At 43.1% G+C, this 12,070-nt stretch overlaps 2 protein-coding genes across 8 annotated transcripts; both read right to left on the reverse strand.

Moving 5' to 3' along the window:
* Positions 1-1,276: 1,276 nt before the first annotated feature.
* On the reverse strand, positions 1,277-8,839 carry LOC125535734 (probable indole-3-acetic acid-amido synthetase GH3.11). 6 transcript variants are annotated; one of them, XM_048698803.1, is made up of 7 exons: positions 5,796-8,839; positions 5,616-5,670; positions 5,163-5,433; positions 4,052-4,153; positions 2,917-3,731; positions 1,921-2,496; positions 1,277-1,544 (listed from the first exon to the last, which is right to left on the reverse strand). In XM_048698803.1, exons 3-6 carry the CDS (start codon positions 5,396-5,398, stop codon positions 1,931-1,933), a joined length of 1,719 nt encoding a protein of 572 aa, XP_048554760.1. In that variant the 5' UTR covers positions 5,399-5,433; positions 5,616-5,670; positions 5,796-8,839; the 3' UTR covers positions 1,277-1,544; positions 1,921-1,930. The 6 variants fall into 6 exon arrangements, with proteins under 6 accessions (XP_048554760.1, XP_048554759.1, XP_048554761.1 ...); XM_048698802.1 differs by having other exon boundaries at positions 5,616-5,724; XM_048698804.1 differs by having other exon boundaries at positions 5,163-5,239; positions 5,329-5,433; positions 5,616-8,839.
* A 136-nt stretch (positions 8,840-8,975) lies between these two features.
* LOC125535736 (40S ribosomal protein S21-like) lies at positions 8,976-11,446 on the reverse strand. 2 transcript variants are annotated; one of them, XM_048698805.1, is made up of 4 exons: positions 11,313-11,446; positions 10,313-10,392; positions 10,096-10,228; positions 8,976-9,312 (listed from the first exon to the last, which is right to left on the reverse strand). In XM_048698805.1, the coding sequence occupies exons 2-4, from the start codon at positions 10,360-10,362 to the stop codon at positions 9,250-9,252; spliced, it is 246 nt and encodes an 81-aa protein (XP_048554762.1). In that variant the 5' UTR covers positions 10,363-10,392; positions 11,313-11,446; the 3' UTR covers positions 8,976-9,249. The 2 variants fall into 2 exon arrangements, with proteins under 2 accessions (XP_048554762.1, XP_048554764.1); XM_048698807.1 differs by having other exon boundaries at positions 10,313-10,389; positions 11,313-11,443.
* Positions 11,447-12,070: the final 624 nt, after the last annotated feature.

Genomic DNA, 12,070 nt, shown 5'->3' on the forward strand with positions numbered 1-12,070 from the left:
CAGCACTACGTACTTACTGTACTATTACTCCTACTTGAGAGTAGCAATAGTGTGCATGTGGGTCGTGTGGCCTATAATCACACGAGGTACGTAGACTAGATCGATTCCCTTCCCGAAAGACCTACGTACTCCTCCGGTCCTTTTTAGTTCGCATATAAAATTTAACTGAAGTCAAGCCTCGTGAAGTTTGACCAACTTTATAGAAAAAAGTACCAACATTCACAATCTGAAATCAATATCAATAGATGTGTCATGACTTAAAGTTTCATATTGTATAACTTTAGCATAGCAGATGTTGATATTTTTTCATATAAATGCGGTCAAACTTTCTGAAGTTTGACTTCAAAAAATTCTAATATGCAGAGTAAAAAGGACCGGAGGAAGTACGTCCTCCATCCCGGAATCATTCCTTCCACCCCTCCTGCCGGACGCGGATGCACAGCACAAAAGGATACGATATGCCCCCAAGCCGACGGTAGCCGTGAGCATACGGTTTGACCGGTGAGCATGCCTCCTTTCCCTCCTATCAAATGTTGCATACAGGAGTGCTACGGGCGTAGCAGGCGGGAACCCTGAGCCCGTGCATGTGCAAGCAATTGAACCGTACTCAAGTTTTGATGCCAAAGGTACTACAGTAAATAGTACGTACTCCTACTACGCGGGGTGGCCGGCCGGCCCAAGCATCATGCAAACATGCAATGATCAGAGCACGCATCGGCAGAGCGGGCAGCTGATGAGTGAGGGGCAGGAGAGATCTCACTCTCATTCTCGCCTCGCGAGGACGTGATTGGCAAGCGGCAACGGCTTCATTACGCCGAGGGAAAAGAGGCCGTGCGGTGCAAAGCTGACATGGAGCTGAAAGCACGGCCTCGTCTCAGTGAAAGAAAGGAAAAGGAGACTATAGATCTTTGCTGAATGCCGATGGGTCTACTCATTTGTTCAGGGACTCTCGTCTTTCGCTCCTCCGGTCTTAGCCCGGAAGCAACCGGCAGAGGAAGTGCTTTATTAACATTGACATGGAATGATGAAGGGCATGATTGCCGGGGATGAAAGTTTGTGGCCTTGGACAGAGCGATTTTTTTGTTTTTTGAGAAACATGGACAAAGCGAAATATGATGATGGGCGAGCGGTTTGGGCCAGGAGGTGCCGAAACCGGACCGGCGGCACAAAAGAAGCTCCCGCACCGGGGAAGGCCGTCGGCCCAGTTGGCGTGACATGGCCGAGGACGCAGGCCCAATCACTCAAGAAAAAAAAATAGTACAAGTTTGTGCAGCTTGCATAAATAAATATAGTAGTATCACCATTCAGTTCGGAGCTCAGATGATGAGATGAACAATCATAGTACATGAGTAGCAAAAAAATGGCGAATTTTAATTCAAAAAAAAATGGCGAATACTTCATTCTGCTTTAGGGCTTGGCAATAATACAAGAAAGCGCTATAACAAGTAGTGGTAGTTCTCCAAATGAAAAACGCAAGCAGCAGAAATACTGCCATCGGGCTGGCACGATCAGACCGGAGATTTGCAGCCTCTCCCAGGCCCTCCCTGCAAAGACACACGCAGCAAGTTCAGATTAGTCGGTGTGCGCGAAATGACCGAGCCGTTCGTTTCTCGCTACGGATAAACATACAAGGGAGCTGCCTCAACTTTCAACACATAAATTCTATATTTGCATGTGAGTTCTAGCCAAGGATTTCCATTTTGTTTCTGTGCAATAGATCAGACTGTTCCAAGCAAGCTTTCCATGTTGTTTCAGTTAGAAGTTACTACTACGCAAATGTTGATAATTATTCTTAGTCTGAAGAATCTAACAGCGCAAATTTAACTTGGGAACTTCAGAGCTACACAATGCATATACGGTCTACAGATGATCTTCCTTTTCAGCACCGATCAAGACACCATACTTGCTACTACTCATTACCTGAAAGCTTTTACATGGTCCACTCAGGATCCCGGGGGCTGAAGAAGGAAGCCGTGACCTTGGAGTTGAGCAGCTTCAGCGCGAGGCCGGACTCGATGCACCTCGGGGTCTTGTACTGGTTGATGGAGCTGCCCTGGCTGACCAGCAGATCCATCAGAGCATCAAACGCGCCGGCCTCGACCACCCGTATCTCCAGCGGGCCTACCGACTTGTCGTGCGCCCTGCAGCGCCTGTAGATGTAGTCGAGCGACTCCTCGACGGAGACGCAGCAGCTCTCGAGGAGCTGAGGGTCGAGGGGCTGCACGCCTTCGCAGGTGGACTTGATCTCCCAGAAGAGCACATAGTGTCCAGGGACGGTGGAAGTGTCTGGGTAGCTGGTGTACTCCAGGAGGATGTGGTTTCTGTCCTCCAGGATCTTCTTGGCACGCGTGACGCTGTTGTGGAGATCCTCCTCGTTGGTCTTGTCGGTGTCGATGCTGAGGATCACGTTTCTCCGGCAGATGAATTTGAACTGCGGCGCATGGTTGTAGAAGCCTGTGACCTGAAGCACATCGCCAACCCTATACCTGTAAAGACCTGGACCAAAACATACAACTTCAGAGCTCTTGACAAATATGTACATGTAGCCTGTTTCATATCCCTTGCTAGCAGCCTGCCGCTAACATTTATCGTTCCGGCATCCATCATTTAACTGAATTTTTCTACTCTCTGATTCACAATGACAGAAGAGCTGCCAGTTTCCGAAATTTGATTCATAACCATTGTTCCAGTTGTAGCTAACAACGATTTTTTGGACAAAATTAATGAACTTCAACAGGTATTATGTTCAGAAAAATGAGGTTTTGACTGTACAGTGGTCAAATAATCAAACTATACATACCTAAATTATGTTCAAATATATTCTGGAGCAAGAGTTGATGTTGGTTCTCAACCTACTACCTTACAGGAGTTTAGATAGTTCGGTTACGATTAGATATTTACAGGAGGCCTACTTACCAGAAAATGTGGTGACCACAAGCTCATAGTAGCATCCGACCTTGACATCCACCAGGCTGACAAGCTTGTCATTCCCCACCACCTCCTCATCATCCGTCACTCTGAGGCCATCCTCCAAAGGAATGAACTCAAAGTAGGCCATGTTTGGGAGGATGGTGTAAGACACGTCCGTTGGTTTGCACAGTGGCCTCAGATTGACACCAAAATAGCTCTCCGACGAGGCGTACATGGTGCATACCAAGGGAATCCTACCACCACTATAGAACTCCAGCATGGGGATGTATTGTGCCATTGTTCCTGTAAGAACAGCTTCGATGTACTTGACGTTAGGCCATAGCCTGCCTAGAATCCCCTTCCATGGCCCACAGCCGCAGATTTCCTCAAGCTCATCAGCGAGCTCCGGGTTGGGCAATGCGAGAAAGCACTCCATGGCCAACCGGCATTTGGTGTTGGTGACATTGGGATTGAGTTTACCATTACGTATGTCAGTGACAAGGTCACACCAGTGCAGCTCAAGAAAGCTGATAGACCGAAGGAACGCCGAGGCGAAGACTGCCCCAAGACGGAGGACATGCTGGCGTTCAACCAGGCCGCAGAGCAGCTGGCAGTACATGCTCTGCTGGCTGTCAGGGCAAAGAATTACCTCATCAGGACTGGTGTAGTTGTTGTACAAGTCATGTTTGCGGTGCAGGAAGTGAGGGCTTTTGTAATAGCTAGTGAGGACTGATCGAACTGGAATGCCAGAATTCGTCAGTGTTTCTGCTTTCACAAAGAGAAGATACATGGCCTTCCCCTCACCAAGGCCTGATACATACCTGCAGATTGAGCCAAGGAGTAAATTGTTGCTCGCAAGGTAAAATTTGACAGCAGAACACACATGTGTAATGGCTCTGCTTATTACAGATGAATACAGCCAGGAACACGAGCAGTAAAACTAATTCAAGATATGTAGAGGTGAGGCAGTTATGTTCAAAAAAATAAATTACAAGGTTATGTCCAGAATTCAGGTAACATACTAAGTCAAATTATCTTAGGAAGCAGTTGACCACAAGAATTTCAGAAATGACAAAACTGCCCGCAATTAACAGTTAATATGCTATGATCCGCAAACGTTGGATAAGAAACAGAAGCTTACTTGTTCATTATCGGCATTAGCAGACTATAAAGGTAGGTTCGACGGTCAAGATCCTCGGAGATGGCTGGCATCAATCTTGGCTCACCCCGAGAAGTTCCGGAGCTATAAATTTATAATGATTAAAAATCAAAGGGATGATCGTCATACAGATAGTATAACTTCAAATGATACAATCTACTATTGTATCAGGTATGGAGTTCAAAGAAGTGACAGGAAACATGATTTCATAAACTCCAGCTATCAGGGTAAATGGCAATGGCATAGCCAAGGAAATAACAAATCGTTAGCATCAAGTACAATAGTCATTCAGCCTGTCCTGAGAGAATAATTCAAACTAGCTCACTTCTAATGAGAGAAGACTAACTATGTGAGTCGTGAGGTCTCATCCACATATAGATAGCCACCATAACAAAATATGGGAAGTTTCTTTGACCACAGAAGCATATTCAAATGCAAATAACTGGGCTTTCAGATGCGAGAACCACAAAGCAAAATCACCAGTGCTCAGCATCTAACAGCAAGCCATGCTTGATGAATCAGTTCAGTCTCACAGATATAGTCATGTCAAAGAATCGACAATGTATTTAATAATCTGAGGCATAATATCTTGCAATAAATGTTATATATAGGATTTTGTATATTTTTAGAGACAGTTTCAAGAACACATAACATGGCTAAACACGTCATCTTGGTTACTTTTTAAAAACAGAGCAGTGACATGAACTTTGAGGGACTGTCAAATTTTGTAACCAAGTGAGGAATGGCACAATCTTATGTTCTCATTCGTTTACATATCACTCCACATGAGTGCCCAAGAATTACAGATTACAACAGCATGCCTGTGACGTTTTATCTTGCCGGCGTGCCAAGTTAGCTCAGTTTGGCATTTCGAGCCTGGTACATGCTAAAAAAGCAACCAATTTACCAGACTAAGAAGCAGCAATAATATTTATTTTCTCCTATTAGTCCCATAATAACATAAGACGCTTATGTCAAGCCCAAGAAGAAGCAGGGAATGATAAATTTCCAACAAAAATATATGCTGGTTCTTTCTATCTATAACAGATATATGCAGAAAGCGCTTATGAGAGCAACAGAACCAGAGGCTCACCTTCTCAGCAGTTCTACGATTCGGTCTCCAGATATAATGGAAGAATCCTCGCCAGTTGAGATCCTTGTGATGTACGGCTGGACCACATCATATGTCACTACTGGGACGTTTCTCTTGAAGGTGGATGTGTTTGTGGATCTATTCATGAATTTGCTCAAGTACTCACTAGCTTGGTTCCTCTCAAGGATTTTTGTCAGTATAAGCTGTTGGGCTTCCTTGGCATTCACTGTCAGCATCTCGAGCTCTTGAAGAGCGTCGCTTTGCTTGCAGCCTAACTCATTATTGTCCATGATACAAGCAAAAGAAGGATCAGAAATGGACTTTAACTTGAAGAGGAGGGAAGGGCTCAAAGTAATATCTTCTGGAGCTTGTTTGCCCCTTATATAATGCGATGTGCATGATCATGAGAAGCATATCTGCTTAATATTTCCACTTTTCAAGAGAGATTCTTACCCAATTAGAAAGTGCAGCCCATCTGCCCGTGTAAGATGATCCACTTACTATCTTTCTGGACATGACAGTATGTTTCAATATTTCTGGAACCCGCACTATTATTTTTCTACTGAAAAATGTAACGCAAAACAATGAAATGCTGAAATTTTATCAAGTTGTGTGCACTCCAATATCCATTACCTCATTTTGTCTTGTGACATGAAACTCCACCTGTTTACCAATTACCATTATGCACCTTTTAGGAATTACATCTCATTTTTCCTTGACAAAACCGTGTAAAGATATGTCAGCCTTGAAATACATCTAGAAAGTGATTAGAACATGTGTGACACATAGTGATTCGAAAAAAAAAGTAGTATGCTTAATTAACCAGTATACATGATCGCATGGTTGCAAATATTAAAAAATGTAGGCCAAAAAGGCTAGAAACAAGTTGAAGATCCCAGAAAGCGAATAGAACATGTGTGACACATAGAGATTCGAAGAAAAAAACAGTAGTATGCTTAATTAACAGGTATAAATGATAGCATGGTTGCAAATATTATAAAAATCTAGGCCAAAAAGGCTAGAAACAAGTTGAAGATCCTAGCAATGGTGCAAAAAACGTGCCCTCATATGGTCCATCTTTTTGTATTTAGTATGATCTGATACAAATTGAGAGGAGACCATATCATAATTGTATAGGTGAGTTGTACCATGATGTCTCCTCATTTGTAGACATTCCACATAAACGCAAAGCTCTAACCTATATAACTGGCTATTTAACGATTAACATCGTCTGAGGGACAGGATAACCTGGTAGGAGTAGCATTGGGTCGACTGACTCTGGCACTCTTACATACTCTTCCGGAGTACAGAGTAGAGACCCTCTGCTTGTGCATAATACTGCAACTTGTTACCAGATCTATGCAAGAATGGTCCAAAATATTAAGGATCTCACAATCGTGAGCAGAAAGAGAAAAAGGAAAGCATTAAAAACAAACTTGATGCTTCCCCATGGGCCTGAGCATCATCGCAAAATATCTGTGGACCTTTTCAGGTGCACATGGAGAGACAAGGATAATCGGTTAACCAAGCTAAAGTTACCAATAATGCTCCTAAGAATACATATCATGTACAGCCATCATATAGGATCACACGCAACCAGGGGCAACCAAGCATCACAGTAAGGTGAGCAGCATCGAAGATAAGAGTGCATTTTATCCACTTCTAAATTATACTGGAGAAGTTGTATCGAATAGGAATGCTTCATCTAGAATACAAAACACTATGAGGTCGAACTACATGCTTAACTTTGTTTTGTAAATTATAGCACCATGAGTACTTGCAGGGGATCAAAACTAACTAGGTCCCAAGCTCGATTTAGCCAATATAACTTTTGGCCATAATCAAATACCAAATGCAATGCTACATGCATGCCAACTAGAAGCATCCAAGGATTAGTTGACAATAACAGGGCCAGATTGTTCTGAAAGATAAAGAAAGGTTACTGTTGATGTTGAATTGATGGATAGTCCCCTTGTCTATTTCTCTCAATTGGAGACCAAATTCCGCCCTACGGAAGCAAGAAATCCGTACCATACGTTAGCCTATTCCAAAAGGTGACATAGACGGAATAAGCGCGTACACAACAATTTGCAGTCATGGTGGCTGTTTGTGATATTCTCTAGTCAACTCAGGATAAAGGGTGTGCTTTCACAGCTTGCGGATGCTCGCCGCATATGGTGCACTGCCTATGGTGGTTTCTTGCTCCTCATCCATTAACTATGTACGGAGAAGGGGAAACATTGCACAGATTCTTTGCTAAAGTCGCAATGCTAAAAAAAAAAGTTAAGCTGTACGATCTCTTGTAACCTTGTCCTTGCCGTATAACCTCCTTACATTCCCTGGTCCTCGTCCCTGTGAGAGATCATCTCGCCTTCTCACTTGGCGAAAGAAAACTGACACAGATGTCCTCTTGGAAGCGGCCAACCTGCATCCACCATGAACACAACAAGGACATGTGCAAGAAATGAACCTATACTCGACAGCTGTAAACCTTACATGGTTTTGGGGTTCTGTCATTCTATCGAACACTTGGTGGGCACGGCATTAAAGAAGAAGAAAGCAATCTTCATCCCAAAAGCAAAAAGGAGTAAATCTTTGTGTATATTTGTTCTCTGGAATAAATCGCTCAAGTCAACATCATCCTAAAGCCAAGCATTTACAAAATATCTACGTCTAATCTCCATGCCTCCAAAAGTTGTTCAACAAAAACAGCGCCGCTAAATCAACTTAGAGAAACAGCGCCGCCTGGTGTCTACAAATCAACCAGAGTTGTAAAGCTATGAGAAAAATATAAAATACTTACGAGATTAGATTGATCGTGGATGCCACATTGCCACCATGAGGAAACAAGGGAGGGAGGCAAATAGAGGATGGCACTTTCATGATGGAGGTGTGGGCATGCTTGGGGGGATGCACTGTGCTTTTGGAGAAATATACATGCTCACCTTTTTGTGTTCCTTCTTTCCGTCAAGAACAACAGTAGAGGCCTGGACTATCTCATGCTTGCTTGCTCAGTGTGTGTGGCTGCCCCCTATCTGACCTAGCCCAACCTAGCCTAGTAGCATTTCTTTGGAGGAGGATGGTGGATTGGTGGATGGTGGGGGACATCAAGGAAGGAACTACACATCTTCCTATCCACTGCTATGTAGGAGAGCACCTACAGCTGCAACTTGGATTTTTGTGTGTGCACCAATGGCTGGATCTTTCTTCAACAGCCCAACACACTTTTGTAACAAAAGGTAGGAGCGAGACTCTCTGCTTTGGGTGGATGGTGCTCACAACCTTGTGGTGCACAGTGTACTCAATGTCTCCCAACAGTCAGCTTGCTTTGCTGCTGATACTTGGCAAAACACAGCAAACCATCTAGAAACAAAATTATGTGAATTTTATCTACCGGGGGCTCATGATGTTCTAACAGGGTTTCTTCTGACTTCTAAACGCGGTATGTATTTTCCTGTGAGCCTTCTGTTTTTCAAATAGCTCATCAGGCTACATCAAGAATCAACAATAGTACGTTGCTTTTGCACATTTGCTTAAGATTCTATAAATAGGTAACATTGACATGATTTTGCCAAACAAATATGTGGATTTATTCATGCTTGGAATAAGCCACTGGTTGCTGGCTAATGATGATTATAGTTAGATGCGCACCAATCTTGCCCATTTTTATGGATCTCCCCCGTGTTTTTTCATCATGGTTTAGTTTGTAAAGAGACTTCTAGAGCCGATGGCAATTAGAGAAACATATAACAGCAAACAGCCCCTTCACCAAATTATTGGAGAAAGCAAGCACAATAATCCAAGAGAGCCATAAGAGCAGCGACTAAAATGCATTTAAGAATTCAGGCACATTGCCAGGAAGCATATTACACCAAGTCTAGTGTTTCCTCTTAGAAACATAGACCATTCATGGACAAAGATATAATGATTCTTCAAGTAAGGTTTCCATAAGCACTGCGTGCAGTCCACGGTTTTATCATAGACCATTCATAGGCAAAGCATAAACACCCATAACAGATTCCTCAAAAAAGGTTTAAAGCGGTTTCATAAATATCCATCCTAGCAAAATCTGCCACGCGGAACTCATCTACTGCTTGATCTCAGCCCTCTTCTGCTGCCAGAGCCTGTCCAAAGAACCATCGGCATCACCCTGCAAGGCAGATGGTGTAAGAACCAATGACAGAGTTGCAGCAACAATCATGTATGAATTAAGATCTCACCACCACTTAATCAAATCAGCCACTATCGTCGTACAGAGTAGCCGCAAGAATACAGTAATAACCGATGCAAACAGAAAACAAGTGTACAAGGATAGCAATACACTGTATGACCAGTAGAAAAAGAAAACGTTTCAGCCAGTCAAGTTACCAATACTCATGCACAACTGACCAAGTATATCTGTACATGTAATTCAGATGTTAATAGGGTTCATCTAAACATCATGATTTTCGAATGCTTGATTTTATTTGTCATTTTGGTTCTGGAGAATCTCAAACTGTGTCACATATGTAAAACATGTATAACTGCAGATAAAAGAAGCTTGAAGCGAATTAGAGAATGAAGCTTCAATTTGAGTGGGCAAACAGTTTCATGCTACTGATCTCATAACAAAAACCATCTTCAATAACTATTAATACTAATTTACTGGAATCATGGAATGTTTTGCTTAGAAGAAAAATTACTGCTGAAACTCAAGGACTCAATGTGTGCAGAATAGAGAATACTAAAGAGTTACTGGTTTGACCAATGCAAAGGATATCTTAACAAACTACTGACAGCATGTCAATGTCATGATAAATATTATTCCAATCAGCTAGACAGGCAAAAAGAAAACAACCCATTTCGTGAGAACAATCAGAACATGGAGAATCTGGATCACTCACAGTGTGCTTTAAGACAAATAAATGGGGTCAGGATAGCAAGGGTAAAACACCTGGGCGCGGACGAATCCAGAGAGGGCAAACGTGGTGAAACTGCCATTATACAGTCCATTCGCATCCACATGCCCGATGTTGATCTGGACAGAGGCATGGTCCTTGGCAGTTATGATCCTGTTGGTGGCAGAGCTGCAGGAACCAATACAAAGCAAGAATGAGCAAGGTTGCAATGCCACAGTACTGTAACCAAGACGACAATACATCAATACGTACCACTTCCTTGGGACATAGAGGTCCACCATATCACCCACCTCGTTCTGCATAATGGGGACTGGAGGGATACTGGGACACTGCTGCAGGTCATCGAAGAAACACATTCATATTTAGCAGTGAGACTAGTTGCAAAGGACACTATGGTATAAAGATGATATATATAACTATAAAAGCTAGTTCCATAGATCAAACCCAGATACAAGGATGACTGTGAACTCTCCTATGGTTTATTCCAAATAGTACAGCTGCTGTCAACAGTACGCAACTGCACAAAATAGCTAAAGAAACCAGACCCCTTGCGGCCAAACAGGAAAATGGTCCAATCCCATTCAAGAATGTTTTACCAAAATGATAAAATATGTTTTATCAGTCACGTTGATCAGTACCCTGACCCTGCACCAGGCAAGCATGGTTTTTGAATAAAAACCAGGCAAGCCTAGTAGGAGCCATTGATCCAAAATAACAGGATTTGGGCGTCAATTTGGCAAGGCATGAACAACTTTACATGAATGATAAAAGATGGATTGGACATTTAGCCAAATACATACGTGCAATGCTTTAGAAAGCAGAACACCCACCTGAACCCATCAAAGAAATTCGCCCAAACACCCAACCAGCCTATAATCTGCTAGGTTTTATACGAAGTAGTTATGAGCAACGACCACACGCATTCTCAGTGAAATCAATCGCAACAAACAACTACCACTGTCCACTGGCACTAAGCGATTGGTACCTCATTATGAAAAATATCTAAGAATTACAGCCAAAAACCCCATCTCCACTCTCTGGCATCCTCTGGGCATCGAACGGGAGTGCAATCGCAGCAGCCGAACCATACAAATCACGCGCACAAAATTCTAGCGGATGCTAATCGTATAAATGTAGGGCACAAATCATCCCCGGATACAGGTCCGGCGATACTCGACGGCAAATTAAGACGGAGCGAGATTTTCAAGCGCAAACAGTGGATAGATTTGGGGAGGATGGGATCGCGACGTACCTCGGTTAAGGGGGGAGATGGACGGGTGCGGCGGCGGCGGCGGCGGAGGTGTGATGGGCTGCGGAGAGGGATGAAGCGGTGGCCGGATTCGGATTTATACCAGGCATAAACCCTAGGTTTTTTTTTTCTCCGCGCGTGCGGGATTTCCACGGCACTTGCACGGACATTTGGGCCCAATGGGCCTTCGTCATCGGGCCATTCGTCGTTTCACCAGGTCAGCGTGCCCCCCCCCCCTGTTTTTTGTAAATGATTTTCTCTTCGGTTTATTTTCTGGTCTTTCCGGTTTTCTCAGGTACTCCATCCGGTCCTTTTTAGTCTACATATAAGTTTTGTCCGAAGTCAGAGTATCTCTACTTTTGACTAAACTTATAGAAAAAAGTATTAACATTCACAATGTCAAGTCAATATTGTTAGATTCATTATGAAATGTAGTTTCATAGTAGATATATTTGGTATAGTAGATGTTGATGTTTTTTAATATAAATTTGGTCAAACTTTGCAAGGTTTGACTTGGCATAAATCTAATATGGGGAGTTAAAAAGACAGGAGGGAGTACTTGTGCTTTACATCTGTATCTGTGCAGTACAAGTGTACTGTGTGTGAGGCACATGTGAGCTAGATTTTGCTAGAGTAGATGGGCGGACTATGACGTGGTTAGGTAGTGAAGTAGTGTATCCTGGTCCTGATGATGTTTTTGGGATTGTCAACGAAGACTTTAAATACATTGTGATTGAGCAATACAAGTATTTCTCCCGAAA

This window comes from Triticum urartu, chromosome 2, assembly GCF_003073215.2.
Source record: "Triticum urartu cultivar G1812 chromosome 2, Tu2.1, whole genome shotgun sequence".
NCBI lineage: Eukaryota > Viridiplantae > Streptophyta > Magnoliopsida > Poales > Poaceae > Triticum > Triticum urartu.